This window comes from Echiichthys vipera (genome assembly GCF_963691815.1).
Source record: "Echiichthys vipera genome assembly, chromosome: 15".
In the NCBI taxonomy this organism is placed as follows: domain Eukaryota; kingdom Metazoa; phylum Chordata; class Actinopteri; order Perciformes; family Trachinidae; genus Echiichthys; species Echiichthys vipera.
The window spans coordinates 3,499,222-3,518,523 of record NC_139840.1 but is presented as its reverse complement, the minus strand read 5'-3'; the positions used below and the strand labels follow the sequence as shown (position 1 = coordinate 3,518,523).

The 19,302-nt window shown below is 43.3% G+C and overlaps 1 protein-coding gene across 1 annotated transcript in view; it reads right to left on the bottom strand.

Moving 5' to 3' along the window:
• Nucleotides 1-3,869, bottom strand: part of LOC310958123 (cadherin-6-like) — a gene marked incomplete at its 5' end in the record, with an annotated part of 71,592 nt that extends 67,723 nt beyond the window's left edge. Inside the window, one exon of the mRNA XM_083928943.1 lies at nt 3,651-3,869. Coding sequence (XP_083785069.1) covers nt 3,651-3,869 — 219 coding nt within the window. The remainder of the gene's footprint in view (nt 1-3,650) is intronic.
• Between the last annotated feature and the right edge of the window lie 15,433 nt (nt 3,870-19,302).

Here is a 19,302-nt window from a genome sequence, read left to right as displayed (position 1 = left end):
CCAATCACCTGCCAGATATGTTTTCAAAGCGCTTGCCCTTTCCCTAATGAGACCCTCCATGTGTCAGGTTACCATATAAAAACCTTCATCCTTGGACCAGCATGTCTATCCAAACATGTCAAAACAGAAGTGAACATCGAATCTGTACCTGAGGGCTCTACAATTGCACTTGACGCCACGGATGATATTCAAGAAAGTGAGGTGAGTAAAACATAGAAATACTGTGACTCCATTTGATTTGACAATATTTTCCGTGAGCTATGTGAGAGAATGTGATGAGATATTTTATGAGGTTGTGAATACTGTTGACTCTGGCAGAGAAAGTTGTAGTTATGGATAATATTACGACACGTACTAACAGAACGTGAGGAATCAGGGTAAAATAATTACGGATATAAACAAGAACACAACAATTAACGGCGAAACAACTCACTTCTTATTTGAAAAGTGCCAATTCAGTTCAAATACAAGATAGTTCAACACTTAATAGCTTCTTTAAAGGTATTTACCAATGAGCTTTTATATACATTACCATCACGATCACATTGGTGAAGTGAACATGAAACGTTATGGCCTATAAGTCCAATAGACTTACATTATGTAAGAGATTTTTTTTAATCTTTGATGAACTGTCACTACACCCAGAAAGCATGAGAGAAACGAATTGCTATGATGAAAAAGTCATGTTTCTCTACCTCTCTGTCTGCTAATGTCATCTACTAGATCCACTGCACCTGGCTAACAAACATACAGAAGGTGAGAGTCTAATATAATGTCTGCTAATGTTAGCTAAAAACAGCCCAAGGGAGCTATTAGTAATACCACCCTCAGGGCCTGTCCACATAAAGAAGCGTTTTCCTGTAACTGCACAACTTTAGTAACATTTCGCCCGACCATTCACACGCAGCCAGTGTTATCAGAGTCTGAAATGTGGCGTTACATACCAACAATAGTGCTGCTGCGTGAGAGGAGACGGACCCATAGACTGTTTACTGAACTGTACTCTGAGCATCCTGCATGTGAATGAATTAGCTAATGTTGCTCAGGTGTGAAAAGTCTCTAATCTAGTCATCAATTAACGGCAAAACAACTCACTTTTTATTTGAAAAGTGCCAATTCAGTTAAAATACAAGATAGTTCAACACTTAATAGCTTCTTTAAAGGTATTTACCAATGAGCTTTTATATACTTTACCATCACGATCACATTGGTGAAGTGACTATGAAACGTTATGGCCTTTAAGTCCAACAGAACCTTTGTGAGTAACAAGCCGATACCTTATCAATACACCTGTTCAACATGCCCGTCCTGTTGACCCATCTAAACACTGATGACATTTTGATAGTGCTTATCTCAAAACAACAGATCGCTGTCCCTGCTAACCTTAAAGGTTGTTTGTTTTCAAGATGCGATGGTCTAATGAAAGTGACCGCGGCCCATTTTGCAGACAGCAATTCATTCCAACTCTGGTCTTCTTTCATCCCTTGGGTGATAGAAAATGGCTCTAAGAACACCAGAGTCAATAGATAACTTCTCAGATCTGGGAGCCAAAATCAAGATGAACAGACAGGTTGTTTACAATCCTCCTATTTATGCAGATTATTTTTAACTCCTGCAGGAAACTACAGTAAGTAAAGTGGGCCAAAGCTGAAACAGGAAGTCGAATTGTGACAGATGTGAGTGTTTCCAAGCTGTCTAATCATCACACGTCTCGTGTTGCTGTTGTTCTCAGATCCCTGCAATTAACTGGATGAATACAGTGTAATTATTACCCATAATTATAAAAGGAATGATGGACAAAAATACAAAAACAAGACCCATGCTGTCCACACCAGAATTATGTGGTTTTGGGCGACTTTTGGGTGACTTTACATGCACCACAGATAGGCTCCAAGCTCCTTGTTAGACTGACTTAAGTCCAGTCCAAGACCAGGTCCCGTCCAGAACAAATCTAGTCCTTTTCAAGACCATGATAAACAGTAGTGTCTTCCCAATGCTAATATGGTGGATGCAATGGTAGGAAGTAGTTAGGACGGATCTATAAACTAGAGGGATCTGTCTTCTCACATCAAACTAATGTGACAATTTAAGTGTTCTGTACAACTGATCCTGAATCAGCAGGCAGGGACAACTTGACCAGTTACTTTTTCACCTCTTTTTGTCTTCCTATTCCAAAGATTCTGAATCCCGCTGGCTCTCCGACATGCTGATGGATTAGAGTACGATGAACTCAACTGAGGCCTTGACGTGTTTGTAATTTGTTGTTTACCGTTGTCACATTAAAAAGGATGATGTCAAGCACGGTGAGCAATGTTTGCTGTCTAGCTGAATATTAATAAATCCATTAGGATTGCATAAACTTAAAAATCTGCACTCCGTTGTATCAGGAGTAAAAAAATATGAATGTTTGCCTCAGCAAAACATCCCCCCCGTCCCTTCTAATCTGTCTCTATAACATATTGTTGTCACCAACGCATATCTGAGGCATCCAGCAGCCCCCCTGCAGTGGAGGCAACACCCCAGCAGGGAGGAAACTCTGCTGTCTTGCTCTTGCTTCTCTCTGTGTTCAACTCAATCGTCTCAAACTTTGTTTCAAAGTTTACTTTGTTTTGTGCTGTCAGACAGAGCAGCACAATAGCTCCTAGCATCTGGCTGCTGATCAAACAGCACAGTGCTAACCCTCCTCACTATGTACTAACTGCTAATAGGCCTGTGAATGAGAAGCTCCTCTAGATATTAAACAGAGCAGCCAATGCCTACATAACCCTGGCTTTCTGCATAAGGTAAGTGAACATCTCTGGTCCTGGGTCTTCCCTGAGGCCTCCTCCCAGCTGGACGTGCCTGGAACACCTCCCTAGGGAGGCGCCCAGGGTTCATCCTTACTAGATGCCCGAACCACCTCTACTGGCTCCTTTCAACACAAAGGAGCAGTGGCTCTACTCCGAGTTCCTCACGGATGGCTGAACTTCTCACCCTCACGTGAACATTACAGCTTCACGTAGGGCCTTAAAACTACAGTTGGTCACATTCTGTAAAACATTTTTTCTAATCTTTGATGAACTGTCACTACACCCCGAAAGCATGAGAGAAATGAATTGCTATGATGAAAAAGTCATGTTTCTCTACCTCTCTGTCTGCTCCTAATGTCATCTACTAGATCCACTGCACCTGGCTAACAAACATACAGAAGGTGAGAGTCTAATATAATGTCTGCTAATGTTAGCTAAAAACAGCCCAAGGGAGCTATTGGTAATACCACCCTCAGGGCCTGTCCACATGAAGAAGCGTTTTCCTGTAACCGCACAACTTTGGTAACGTTTTGCCCCACCATTCACACGCAGCCGGTGTTATCAGAGTCTGAAATGCAGCGTTACATACCAACAATAGTGCTGCTGCGTGAGAAGAGACGGACCCATAGACTGTTTACTGAACTGTACTCTGAGCATCATGCATGTGAATGAATTAGCTAATGTTGCTAAGGTGTGAAAAGTCTCTAAATCTAGTCAGGAAGTGCCTGCCTTTGAGTGCTTTGGTACAGGGAAAAGGCTCACAGCAGCACCCTCTGACTGATGAGTGTCTCTAACTAATGAAGGGGACTGTGTCTGATGCCATATGGGACTAAAGAAATGAGGCAGTGGCACAGCTCTTACCTTGCCAATGTATTGGTAGTCACTGCCTGTATACTCCTCCTGCAGGAAAAACTGGTTCCACATCCAGCCTCGTCTCACTCTTCTGAGCAGCTTGTCTCCTCCGACGGCAGCTGCACTTCCCTCTCCATCTACGCTCTCTATCCTCCATCCACTCAAAGTCAAGGCGTCCAGAGACAGGCCAAGACAGAGCCACAATAAGCCCAGCAACGTAGTCCTCATTTCTCTGGAGGAAGTGCAGAATGTACAGGTCACAAATGTTTTATCTTCGCAGCTGGATCACTGTGAACTGGGAGAAGGCTCTATCAGTCATAGTCCATCAGGTTTGGACTGGCAGGAAAAGGAGCTGTGGAAGAAGCAGAAAGAGAAATGATCACATGCTGGGCTACACATTTAATAAGAGCACAGTTTGAGGGCAGAATTGGTTCATGTAGGAGTGAATTTTCATCTCATTTAGTTGGAAATATATGCAAGTTGTAAACAGAAAGAACCCCAGAAGCAACAGCTGCAGCACACTGGTTTGCGTGGTCGGTCTATAGCTACTCTTGTGGTCATTTGAGAAGCAACTGTGCCATCAGGGAAATGCAGTCCTTCACTTCCTGAACAGGTGGAGAAATGATGAGTGCAGCTAATTTATGAAAAGTCAGCCAAACAAAAAGCATTTAAAGTATCATCTCCACTGTATTTTTAATGTACATCGTCTGCATATTGAAAATTCTTAGCATGCAGCGGCATAGTTATACTGTGCTTGTGCATGTAGGAGAAATTAACGGAAGTGAATTGTGACAAAATTCATTGTTCATACAACTATGATATTTCATTCTGTTATAGTGACCAACCGATATTGTTCATTCATTCATTTATCTTCAACCGCAAGGGGGGGCTGGAGCTGATCCCAGCTGACATTGGGCCAATATTGTGTTTAACAATAATCTCATTATATCACACGAGTTTAGAAGAGATTGAATTCATAGACCCTGACACAATTTCTTTATACGGAGTGAGACATCTCGCTTTCTACCTATCTCTGCTGGGAGTCACATGTGCGTAGTAATGGCAGGTAAACGTCAGTGTGACACGGCTGCGGCTGATGTAACACCGTCTAGCCCAAAACTATCAAAGGTATGGGAGCATTTCACTCTGCATGCACCAAGGAAAGTGTGAGTTTGGTTACGTATGAGTATTTGAAGAGGATGCATGTTGGATTTCTGGACGATGAGTACAGAATGTAGTGCGCAAAATTCATGACAAATGCACTTTAATTGTCTGTTTATTAAGGAAACAGTCTTTAAACATTATTTTCTTGTTCATGATTCTTTGGTTTACAGAAAAAAATGGATACTTTTCTCATTTTTGTATTTTTTAATGTCTTATATCCGCACTTTGCCAGTCTCTAGATTTAAATGGACACGCATTTAATTTAAGCATTTTTATTTCTATTGGGAGTAGTATCCTAAACAGCAGAAATGTTTATTAAAAGATACACTTTGAAGCCGCAAGCCACCTTCACCGTGGCCTTTCCAAGCCCCCCTGCAGCATATCACCACAGAGGAAATGCTCTCAACGAGGAAGAGCAGGGAGACAGAGACGATCCTCCCCCACCGAGCAGCCGTGAGCCCAGCTGAGGGGTGTTAAAGTATTCGGTTCATTATGAAACTATGGTGGACCTAACTTTACCCTGACTGTAGCTAATGAATGGGAAACACTGGATTAGTCATTTTGTACCGGGCTGCAAAAAAGTTGTTGTATGACATTTGTTGTTAGTTGATTTGACACCGCACTGCCTGACTGTGGATGTGACTGTGGTGCACGCAGACATCACAGTGTGGATACTTAAAGGATATATGATGCAGCCAGCATACAGTGTTAGCATCAGTGGTGGATACATAAGTACTGCACTTAAGTACAATTCTGAGGTTCTTCACAACATTTCAGAGGAAATATTGTATTTTTTACTCCACTATATTTATTTGGCAACTTCAGTTTCTAGGTTCTTTACAGATTCTGATTAATAATACAAAACATTATCAGCAAATGCATTAAAATATATTGTTATAGATTAAGCTACACATACTTTATATGAAGTAAATACAATGATCCCCACCTTTATCAGCTGCAACATAAGACATTTACATTAATCTTTCTATAATTATAACCTGATAATATAATATTCTGAAACACGCATTTTTGCATAATGAGTACTTTCACTTTTTGTACTTTAAAGGTGGTTATTCAAATTTTCTTTGATGATCTGGACACAGGCTATTTTTGAACGCACAGTTCATGTTTAAAATAATTTAACAAAATAAATGATATACAGCATGAAATTGAATGCAAAGTTACATTTGTCTTGTTATCTTTGCCTTTTTGTGCTGTTGTTGATCTGGAAAATGATCCAAACCATGAGTTTTGTGATCTGTTGCACCCCTAATACTTAACATATTGACTATGAATCAAATGTGTAATGTGAACATGGTTGCATGTAGTTATGAACCTACGGCCAATTATCACCAACCTGCAGTAATCAGCCTTATAGAGCATTTGAACCTCTTTAGACCATTCTAGGAAACTTTACCTGACTGTGGCTCATAAAAGTGTATTGCCCGGAGAAACTGGTGAGAACTCTCCCGCAGGGACTCATGACATTTTCTTCCATCCTTGGGGAGACGTATTAATGCTTGGTGATTCAAATATAAGGTTAAATCTATTGCTACTTTTCATTTGGTCTGGATTCAGTCCAGGTTTAAATGTTTAATCATCAGGTTTTCGCAGTTACAGATCATTTTAATCCTTATTGGTTCAACCGTCTAGAAAGATTTAAGGCTAATTCAAGATTCAATTCAATTCTTCAAGACAGAGGCTTTTCTCTTTGGGACACTTTGAGACATTCATCTGATTTTATAGTAAAGATTGGGCCGGTTTCTTCAAAGTCTTCGGTGAATTACCAAGGGCATAAACTCTATGCACAGATTATGGATAGGAATGTAGAATCTGTAGCAACAAGACAAGATTCAGGTAGCATAAATGCTCTGGTTTCTGTTTGTATACTGAGTCATATTGACCAATCAGAATGCTTCTGTTGCATGTAGGTAAACAGTCGGTAAAAGCATGGAGAGCAAAAGAGGCGGAAATGTAATTACACAACCCGAGGGCTATCGTCTGACAAAGATTTAGCTTTTCATTAGCTTTTTGTTCTTATTAATCTGCACTCTTGGCAAGGATATCCACCGGAAGCCTGAAATATTAGCCCTAGAAGCTGAAGAAAATTACAAATCAAACAAAGTTTCTTGCTAAAAAAAAAAAAAAGCCCAATTGTTGGATACACCGACCTTAAAAACTCTTGCAGGAGCATTTATGTTACGTCTCTTTGACGATGCTGCCACTTTTTCATACAGTAGCTCTTCACAAACTACACACTGCAACAAATTAGCTAATGAGAGTTATTTTTAAATCACACGTCTCAATGCAGGTAATTAAAAAGAAGAAGTAAGCCTTCTCCCTGTGTAAAAGGGTGATGCAAATAAAGGGCGCACTCACACTGTCCTTCCGCACCGTGCCCCGTGCTTTAGGGTCCTTGTCCCCCCTCCGCGCCCCAGGCCCGTTTGTACTCACACTGCCTGGGCCTCGCGCAAATGCTTCTTGCTGCCTATACGTCATCACGCCGTAACACGTCACACGCATTGATTGACGTCATCGCGATGCGTGGCTTTGTTTCCAAATCTTTCCGTAGAGTTTTTGTGCGTCTTGTCGACTGTTTTTGAATCTTTTCATCCACCAAATCTGCAGTAAACACTCCACCTCCGCATCACACCAACGTGAACCTTTCACCGCCATTGTTGTTGTTGTTAAATGTCCGCGCATGGTCCGTCCTTCTATTTTCTATGTTCGAACAGGCGTACATATATGACATCAGAACCGCCGTAGGCATCGTGCTCGTACACGTGCGCACGCTCGTGCTCGTACATGTGCAAACGCGCTCTACAAAAGCCCACCTCTCTCAGACGGGCCGTGGATGGCCAGCTGGCTGCAGTTATGTGCAGAGCGGTTGCACTCACACTGGACAAACGCACTAGGCTTTACCCGAAAAAAAACGGTTGTGGCCCGGTGCGGAAGGACAGTGTGAGTGCGCCCAAAGTATGAGTATGTAACCCTGCTTTCTAGATTGGTAGTGTACCAGGACAGGCAATGCAAGCGAGGGCAGAGCTAGAACTCTTCTTATCGGTCCCCACAAAAACAAGGACCCGTGGAACCGACATCATACTACTCATATTTATCTCTAGCTTTTTAACACCGAAAGTGATAACAAAATATTATAGACTAAATTAATCTAATCTACAGAGCGTCCATCTCACTCTGCTGTTCACCGGAAACAAGATATCACCTTAGTACTGTTATCTGCCTGGTTGTGTGGAGTCTGTAGGTGTAAGGCCTTACACCCGTGGATAAGGGAGGTATGTGTAAATACTGAACAGAGAGCACATCTTCCTCTCCCTCTCCTGCATGCATCATTTTTCTCGGCTAAAATAAACGTTTCCCCTCAAAAGTGTGATTGGCCGCTGACTTAGTGGTTGAAGCATCAGGAAAAAGAAAAAAAAACTGCCTTTGTGCACTTAAAAAACGGCGCTGGATCAATAAATCCATACGCATTCACGTTGAAGGATCTGGAAGGAACGATTACACAGCAATTACGCCGCTGAAAGGAATTGTGCTTTTATCTTCCCACACAGAGCTCTGTCAGTGTCTTGCTGCAACGAGCAAAATCATGTCCTTTCTAATCTCAGCTACTTTCCATACAAATGTAACTCGCTGCATTCTGTTGACACAGCAGAGCGACGCTCACACCAGACCGCTGTCACATGTCGAGGATTCGGCAAAGACTCTAGGACAATAAAGAGCGGGGGAAGTGCTTCTGTGCGGCTGCTCATCAGGGAAACACACGTGATCACGAAGCGACTGATTCAAGGAGACTAATCAACTAACTGTGCTCATTGTGCACTGACCGCGCACAGCTTGATCTGAAGGATAATCCACCCCATCAGTTCACATTTTCAGCACTAGGGTGCAGCCCTGATATGCAACAGTGTCTTTTTCACCACCAGCCATGACAACGAGACTGTGCTCATCGCTCCACCAGCAACTTCTATATCCCATTATTCTGATTAACGTACACACCGACATTATTCCCACAGCCTGCATATTAAAGACATTTAATCTACTTCGTGGTATTCAAGTAAGTTATTCATTTTGTCAACAAACCCCAAAAGCATTCGGGCTCATTCTCTCCCTGGCTTGTGCCCTTCCTCGCCTCGATCTTGCTCTAATGCTTCCTCTCCCACTCTCTGCCTGCACTTCATTAGTCCCATTAAGTTGGTGCTATATGAAAAGACTTTAATTTAATCAGGTGAAGAACACACGGGAGACTGATTGATTCTGGCTGGACTCCTTCACTCGGTTTTTTAACGAGCCTCAGCGCTCCATTATCGTGCAGTTGAAAAGAGGCTGGAGCCTTCAAGTTTTCTGGTTCAAAGGGATTTCCCCCATCGCCTCCTCACTCTGGTGTGTATGTGAATGTGTGTGTGAAGTCACTGAAATGCTCTTGAAGCGCTGTTGTACTGGCCTCGGTCCAAGCCCTAAAGAAGCCAGCACTAAATCACAGCAGACGAACTCTCAGGTCTGCTGATAACTCAGAGTAACTCACTCAGTGTCAAACGCTTGATATTTTCTTCCATCACAAAACGCTTTGAGGTGTTCAAGGAAAATCAACATTTCAACAGTTGATAATTGTAAAGAACTTCAAAATGAAAAAATGTGGATCGTTTTTCAAAGCGTTCACGAGTGTTTAAGCGCTCTGAACGTATCCGTCATTCCAGGAGAGGTCTTCAAATCATTTAGCTCTCTACACCGTCTTTAATTCTGCCAAGGAGGTCATATTCTCCGTGCGGTTTCTTGGTTTGTGAGCAGGATTACAGAAAAACTACCGGCTCGGTTGTCATTAAACATTCTCTCGTCTTTCCTTTTTACATGTTTTTGTTCCATGGAATGAATAAAGCTCAAATGCACGACCTTAATTAAAAGTATTGAGGTTAGACACCACAGGCAGAAACATCTATTTTATTTTACGACACTGTCTGTTTGTGTGTCTATAGATTTCTCTGGAATTCACCAAAACTTGGCATTAGATGATGCCTCATTTACATATTTAAACATTATGACTTTAAAATGATTGATGATCAGTTACGGCGTTTATGTGCAGTTTAAAAACTCGATTATAATCTGGTTAAGGGCATACTATGGTCTCTTAAACACCATGTAAATAACGTACCCCGGGGTAAAATCGGGGTTGTCATACCTTCGTTAACAGACCTAGAGAGCTCCTTCAGTACCCTGATTATTCATGCATGTAAACAGCCTTCTCCGGTTACTATTGGGTTTTGCGTCTGCACATGCTCCGTGGGTTATAACTCCCCCTCCCCACTCTGCAGCGGTGGCTTTTGACCCGGAAATAGAATAAACCAGGAAGCAACGGCGCCAAAAACAACGAAAAAAACAACAATAGAGCGCTACATTTAAACTGAGGGAGGACTTTGTAACGGAAAGTAACATCACAACGAAGAAGACCCCTTTCTGTCATAATTCTGTCCAAAAGTCGGCCGTTTGTGTTTTTGACAAAGGTGAACCGGAAAAAAAGGCAGCATTCAGACCAGCTGTGTGTTGGCGGAGCACCACCCACTGTACCGGAGGAAGAGTTACTCCGTCATTTTCCCACTCAACCCCCTTTTGTGTATACGAGGGGAACTTTATGAACGGATTATTCCCTTAACTGGGGTAAGGCCCTTTTTGGGTTAATGATGTGCATGTAAATGCACCGAATGGGTGTTTTTACACTGGACATAGAGTTGATGCGGCTTGGCGGCAAAGGCTTGACTTGGGCAGAGGTGTCAATGATGTGAACTGTTGTGCTTGAACCAACTGCTGGGAGTTTTAAAAGCAGGAAACAGCTGATCACAGGAGCGAGAGACAGCAAATTATGGACCATCCTGATGAGCAAGTAGATAGCCTGTGAAATCTGTGAGATGCTGACCATCATCTAAACCTCAGAGAGAATCTCTGGAAAATCCTCGGCACACACACGCACAAGAAACCTACAGTCAGTGAACTGTGGAAGAGACTGAGTCAGAATGGACGCAGATCAGAGCAGTGTGAGAAACTAGTGATGTCCTGTGGGCGCAGATGTGCTGAAGTCATTCAAAGCTGTGGCCTCTACACTTCCTGTTCATGTTTGAATCCTAGAGAAGAAAACATTGTTGAAATCTTCTCTTCTGACACAATGAACACTGTTCTCTCATTTTGATCACTGTGTTTTTCACTAAATAAAGGTTTTTGTTGAAGTGCCTTGGTTATTTCATTTGTACCTGCATATTTAAACCAATTCAAACGTGACCCACTCCCCTGTAGCGTCTCCTCTTAATGCATACGTACTGTAGACGGTGTCAAATATTAAACTGGAACACTGATGCAGAGACGAGTAGTCTGTAGGCTGATATGGGAGCAGCTACACCAACAGATCTGATGATATCCTGCAACACTGCTCATTCCCCAACTGGCTAATTATGCGTGATAATCACACTGGTCACAAGATTGGAAACTCCCCAAAGACTCTGTTAGGATTCTGTTGAGACAGAGGGGCATTCAAACATGTTGGCAGGGTGTCGCTGCAACAAAAATATCAGTGGAACTGTTGACCCTAAAAAAAGTCGATCAGCAGTTGATCTTGAGCACCATCTGCTCAAAGGATTATCTGCACAAACGCAGCCGCAGCAGTAACTGAATGTAAACAGAGCAGATGATACAGTGATAAGTCACGCTAAGATTACAGGAGGACAGAACAGTGGACACGGGGCTGCCTTATATGCAAATGAGGTGACAAAAAAAAGGTCTTTTGAAAAGAAAACGCACGTTAAAAAAATTATCGAATAAAGTTGAATGGACATGACCCTTCACAAGACCGCAGGTTGACGTGAAACTGGAGACCGAAACATAAAAGAAGGACACCAAAGAAGATAGAACTTTTAACGGTTTTTATTAAACAACTTCCCAATCCCAACAGGAAACAAACATTCCTGAGGAAAACTAGCAAAATACAAATGAGGATCTTACCCAAAAAAGGGACCTGGAGATGCAAAACTCTAAACTCATCAAAAAATGGATGGGGGACCAGGCCACCCCTTATAGGGACGTCGGAGCTGGCCCCCCTCCCTACCTCACAAAACCAAATTCATTCATTCATTCATTCTTGAATTGCCCCCCGGGGACAAAAAGTTTTTTGAATTGAATTCATTCATCTTCAACCGCTTATCCCAGGGTCGGGGTTGCGGGGGGGCTGTCCACCCTGGACAGGACACCAGTCTATCACAGGACACATAGAGACGAACAGAGACAGACAACCATTCACACCTACGGGTGATTTAGAGTCATCAATGAACCGAACACCTGCACGTCTTTGGACTGTGGGAGGAAACCGGAGAACCCGGAGAAAGCCCACACAGACACCGGGAGAACATGCAAACTCCACACAGAAAGGCCCAGGCCGGGATGCGAACCTGGAACCTTCTCGCTGTGAGGCGACAGTGCTAACCACTACACCACTGTGTAGCCCCAATAAAAAAACAAATTATAAACTAAAAACCAAACAAAGAAAGAAGGCCTCCGGCCATCTCCAGGCCAAAAAAACAACAACTACTAAATCAAAGATTTTAACAAATCATAATGTGGGACCAAAGGTGCTGGTGGGTCTATGTCTCCCGAGGGAATGGTCTTGCTGGCTTTATATAGCAGGTTGGCAATCAGGGAGTTGATCGGCTGCAGGTGTGTCAGCCTGATTGCCAGTCTGCTGAGAAAAGGGAAAACAGGTTTAGACACATGGAGATCTTTCATGGCCACACGCAACACCAGCTGTGCGAATGAAGCGAGCTTTCCTATGACGTGCAGTATACGAGCAAGTTAGCCACATGTTCCACTGTGATGTGTCCAACAACTGATTGCGCTGTTGTCAATCTAACGTGTTCAAACTTATGGTTCCCTTCAAATACACGTTTAAACTAAAATGGCAGTATTGCAATAGGTTGGGCTCGCTCTTATCCCTTTTCGACCAACCCAGACCTGGTTCTAGTGCAGAGCTGGTGCTGGTGCACCGTTGGTTCAACTTGCAAACCTTCTCAGAACTTGTTAGGTTTTCCAGAGGCTGAGAGCCCCCAGAAAGCCACGTCAGTACATCACTGTATCAGTCTGCAGTTCCTCTAGAAATGCTAACGCCCACCTCAAGCACAACAACAACAACAGTGGACTACCACACACTTGTACTGCCTGTGTTGAAGACAATGGATGGAGATTTTGTTCGAAAACAAAGGCGATTTTCTAGCACGTTTTGTTTCTTCTTAACACTGAACGTCATATGTTAATGTTAGCCTTTGGTGGAAGCTAAAGTTAGCTAGCCTTACCTAGCAGAGACTACCTGTAATTGATTACATCGCACTTAAAATTAATGATCCACTGATTTAAGTCTTTACAGACAACGTCAGAATCAAATGACTGCAGCTGGAGCTGTGTTCAATGAAAACTGCCATGACACCAGACATACCCATGTTCATGTTTGCTTTCCGAGTTGTTAATAGTTACTTTGATTCTCTGAAAGGAACTGTCTATAATTATTGTGCATACCTGTGAATAAACTTGACTTAAACCGTGTTTCTCTGTTGAGCATACTAAATTCTAAATTCACAAAATCTTTTAAAGCATGCAAGACTTTGTGCTTCCGTATCAAGACCAGCGAAGAGTTGGTGCCGCTCTGGAAACAGTTTTCTTGACCCAGAATCCGTTGTTTGGCTGTCGAAACAGTAAGAACTGGTTCAAGATTAAGCACCGGCCCTGAACCGGCCCTCAAAATGTCTTATTTCACCTGTCTGCATGACTTTTACTGTACCTAAAATGTATTCAGACACTGATTGTGTTGTGTAGCTTCGGACTCAGACTTCCTGCTGTTGCACTAGAACACATATATAACAGCATAAATAGTTTAGGGGCAAATCTTGTGCCAGAAAAACAAGCATATGTTTCCAGCCAAGGCGAATGATGCATGTGTCCAATCTGGGTGCAGGAAGCACTCATGGAGATGTCTGAATAAAAGATACAACAGTCAATCATAACTCTACAACCTGCTAAAAGGCATCTGTCCAAAGCAAATGCCTAATGAGCGATGAGGCGGGCGGTTATCGAGCCACCGCAAAATACAGGGTCCTTGTGATGAAATGGTGAGGTCCAGTTCAAGTACAGCACAGGAATGAAGTACTGAGTCTATACGGTAATTCTGAGACTCAAGATGTACAGTCCGAAATGCAATCACCTGTTTACATGTGCAGGGGGCTGCAGACAACACAATACAGCGAGGAACTACTCAGCCAGCCTCATAACTGGATGGCCTGTGTGCGTTGATATGCTCAACACAGCAGTGAGACTGTTCTTAAAGCAGGATTCACACCGCAGTCTTACCCACTTTCCAACAGTAGCACAAGCCGATGTGATATTTCCTCTCCAATCTCCCCTCCTTTGTCTCTACAAACAGTGATAAATGTTCATGACCTTCAGCTGACAATCACAGCACCTCTCCTCCTCTGTCGCCTCCATCTCCTACTTCTCCTGATTCATGGCTGTGCGTGTGCCCATGCTTGTGGGTGTGTTGGTGTGTGTGTGTGTGTGTGTGTGTGTGTATGTATGTGTTGCCACCTTGCAGACAGCCACTGAGGCCTCTGACAACTCCCAGCGGACCAATTAGAGGTGAAAAAAGGAGAATGTCAGCCACAGAGCTGCCGTGTGTGTGTGTGTGGGTGTGTGTGTGTGTGTGTGTGTGTGTGTGTGTGTGTGTGTGTGTGTGTGTGTGTGTGTGTGTGTGTGTGTGTGTGTGTGTGTGTGTGTGTGTATGACAAGTACAAACCCAGCCACCCCTTTCCATCAGAATAGACCAGCCATCTGAAGGCAGCCAACGGCATCCACAACGCCTGTCCAGTTTTAACACTGTCTCTGCCTCAGACACACACACACACACACACACATACACACACACACACACGCACACACACACACACACACACACACACGCACACACACACACAGCCTTCAGCTAGTCCAGTCCCTGGTCCTTGGGAGTCTGAAGTCTCATTATGAATAAACCATAAACGAGGTGCAGAAGCTGCACCTTGACTTTCGACACTTGACTACAAGTTTCTAACTTTTTCAGCAACTTTTTTGTGATCCGCGTGACATCGCCATGAATCATTCTCTCTAATATAGACCAGACATTAGGAACATGGAGACACGATGTCATTGAACCACTCAGTCAGTTAGCCAGTCACGGTCGATACATGTATGTCTTCCTAATCCATTTAGCTGTCTGTCTGTCTGTCCGTCTGTCCGTCTGTCTGTCCGTCCGTCTGTCAGTCTGTTTGTGTGTCTGTCTTCTTGTTAGATATTTAGTCTGAGGGAGACTGAGAACCCAGCCAGCAGTAACCCAGTTTTTTGACTTGGTGTATGTAAACATCATATCTGGGTTATGATTATGAGGGACCCAGATAACTCTCACTTAAAATAAGTCATACTGGCATGGAAGTAACTTTCTCGTCATATCCGTACAGCCACACTACATATTACTGTTACATTTGATTCTCCTGTGTAGAGACTGGACAATAGAGGCAAAGGATCTATTGAAGTATACACTGGGGATCAAAATTAGAGAACAAAGTATTAATACTTGATTTATTCTGAAATATTGTTTTTTTTACTGTTCAGAATCTGATAGAATATCCGCTGTGGCTAAACCACCGCTGTACTTGCATGTTTCTATAAATAACCAAGGCACATCAACAAAAACCTTCATTTTTTGAAAAGAAACAAAACAAAACAGTAACCATTGTGTCAGAAGAGAAGATTTTGACAATGTTTTCTTAGGGCCCACTCACACTGTCCTTCCGCACCGGGCCAAAACAGGTTTTTCGGGTCAAGCCTAGTGCGTTTGACCAGTGTGAGTGCAACCGCTCCGTGCATAACTGCGGTCAGCTGGCCGTCCACGGCCCGTCTGAGAGAGGTGGGCTTTTATAGAGCGTGTTTGCACATGTACGACCACGAGCGTGCGCACGTGTACGAGCACGAGCATGCTGCCTACGGCGATTCTGACTTCATTTATGTGCGCCTGTTCGGACATAGAAAATAGAAGGAGGGACCATGCGCGGACATTTAACAACAAGAACAATGGCGGTGAAAGGTTCACGTTGGTGTGATGCGGAGGTGGAGTGTTTACTGCAGATTTGGTCGATGAAAATATTCAAAAATAGTCGACAAGACGCACAAAAACTCTGAGGTCTGTGGAAAGATTTGTAAACAAAGAGACGCATCGCGATGACGTGTGACGTGTTACGGCGTGATGACGTATGGACAGCAAGAAGCATTTGCGCGAGGCCCAGGCAGTGTGAGTACAAACCGGCCTGGGGCGTGGGGGGAGAAGGAGGGGGGGGCAAGTAACCTATTGCCCGGGGCGCGGTGCGGAAGGACAGTGTGAGTGCGCCCTTAGTGCTATAGGATTAAAAAATGAATAGGAAGTGTAGAGGCCACAGCTTTGAATGACTTCAGATTGTGCTTGTTCCTTCCAGGAGAGCAGGATGAGACGCTTGACAATCAGAGAGGTGACTGCTATAAAGGGCACATCCAGGGTTAGGGGTGAAGTCTAAGGCAGGACCAGAACCTTTGTAAATGCTGCTTGATGACCTTTACATCAAGGACACGAAGGGTCCACATACAGGAAGCTTTTAACCAGTCTCCTCTTGGTCAAGTGTGCTCTATTGAACTATTTTGAGTTGTATCACGCTGTGCCTGGTGCAAAGGAGAAGACGTATGTACTAAGTCAGGATCAACTTCCATTGATCATCTGTCAGTTCCTCACTGAGATCGTTGTCCCACATTCTCCTAACCTGCGATCTGCTATCCTGCAAAGAGCGAGGGGACATATCGCAAATGCTGTTGTAAAGAATTGAAATTAGATCTTTATCAAAGAAGTGATTGAGCTGAGAAAAGTTAGCATCAAAACCAGAGCTGTATTATTTACTGTAGTATTGTTTAAAGGAGTTTTTAATTCCCAAATGGTCTGTAAAAGCCCCCCCCGCCCCCCCGATTATAAATCTAGGAATTAGGTGAGATGATTGGGCTCTTGCTGAGCTTGCTGGGCTACTAGTTTGCCTGTTTAATCACCTTAATCATAAACATTAAATTGCGCTTGTGTCAGTATTAGTAAAAGTAATGCGGCGTTGTCTGTGGAAACTAAGTCATATTCTGTCTGTAATCACAGCCTCTCTTTACGAAGTGCTGGAGACGGAGAGGAAGAGTAGTGGTTACCAATCTCTGCAATAGCTCGTGAGATGTCATTGAGTTTTGAGTCTGAAATGCTATGCCGTTGACATTTATCCTTGCACATGGGCCGATGACCTCCAATATGGCTGCCAAAGGGCACATTACATCACATTTACGCCGTATCAGAAGCGAGCCACCACTGCCCAGGCAAAGTTAAAAGGAAATGCTACATGCCATTTATCATCATGAGTTATTGAAATATTGATTGCTAATGGTCGTTTCCCTCATGTGGACATAGCATAGCTGTTTCCATTCACTGACTACGGGAGTTATAGCATGTGCCCCCGGTCGGGGTGGTCTCATGCTATTTTCGGACATATAACAACAAGAAGTAAGGCACAGTAATTTGTATGTATGCAATGTTTTAATAGAATATGACTTAGTACAAAACAGCGAGTCTCCACATATGGTGGGTTGAAGAGGTGGATGGAACATAAAATACAGAACTTTAACCGGGGGGAGGGGGTTTGGTTCCCAGGTCGTGGCCGTTCGTTTAGCAGCCAACTTCTAGTCCACCCCGGCCTTTTTTCTAATCCTAACCAAGTGTTTTTCATGCCTAACCCTAATCGTCACGTTTTCTTGGCTAAAATTGGTCACATAGCATTTTTTTTCTGCAAAGCACTTCCAGTCTGGCGTCTTTTTTCGGGCAGCGTATGAACAAATTTCTGTTCATAGCGTTTTTTTTGATGATTTACTACAAACCTGCAATGAGAATATGTTGCCCTGGTGTACCCTCTTATGTTTAAAGTTGAAACAAGAAAAAAAGGAGTGTAAATAGCAACTGTTTTCAGAGATGTGACGGATGACTCGAGTGGTCAGTTTCACACAAATCCTGAAGAGATGTGATTCATTTAAGATGGTTATAAGGCAACCACCAGTTTCTACCCATGTGGGGTGGAGTCATTCTTACATGCTCAGCTAAAGTCGTACAACGTCAGGTACAAACTGATTTTTGAGGGAAATATCTTGTAAAGGCTGATCCTGATGAAAACATTATAATAATTATTGAGGTACATTCTGGGCCAACCACCTCGCAGCCTCGCATCACCAGACGGTCATCGTATTAAATCCGCCACACATGAGATAAAAAGCTGCGATTGGTCCGTACTATGTCCAGTTGCTGGTAATCTGTCTGAATGGGAGAGGGGACAGACCTATGTGCCAGAACAAATAACACGAGTTTGGCAGATTTGCCTGGTTTCTAGGCTACCTGCAACGGATTTCTTAGCACCACATCAGCGACGTCGTCTATTCAGTATTCACTGTACCCAGGTAATCAGCTCATCATCCACCAAGACAAGTTTTACAGCCCTGTGATACAAAGCAGAGATCAATAAGACCAACACATCCATACACACACACACGGCAGCAATGATCTTTGTGTGTGAAGGGCAGCTGGTGTGCAGACAGTGTGCGGTCCGCAGGCCATCACACAGCATCCCGACTCTGCTCGACATTCCTGCTGTGATCAAGACTCTTATTATCTTCATCCAGCTTCTTTCTTTCAAAAACCAAGTTTAATAAGCCGTGGAGGGCAGTGCAAAACGTCCTAAAGCAAAGACCAGAACTCTGGTGGGTCCCCATTAGTTGGAGTATTGCCTCATGATGTTTTGTGAGTTTCAAATGAAAATAGCACAAGTCACAGAAATACATTTCCAGCTCTGAATGTGTCTCCTTCACACTGTTTTACCAAAGAGGCCCAGCAAGAAACATGGAGTCATATGTCAGTGTCTGAAAAGTAAACCAGCAACGAGACAGAACCAGTGGCAGCTACTAACAACTCTATTTAATCAGCAGAGATAATAGTTAGAGTTAGCAGCAACACAGATGATAAACAGGACTGTAGCTGAATACATTAGCATGGACCAGATCCCTGTTTACACTGTGGAGAAACCTGACTAACAACAATTTATTCACCAACTGAATCCAAGGTTTAAACTCCTACATGGAATAATTTGGGGCACACTCACACATCCATTTGTACCATGGCAAAGCACGTTTCAAAAAGGCTATAGTTCGTTTGTATAGTATAGTTCGTTTGACCAGTGTGAGTACAACCTTACTGAGCCTAGGCACGGCACGTTTTCCGGCCATGGCCCGGTATGGAGAGGTGGGCTTTTGTAAAGCATGTTTGCACATGTACGAGCGTGTGCATTTGCGCGAGCACAAGCAATGACGGTGGTCCTGAGACTATTCATTTGTCATT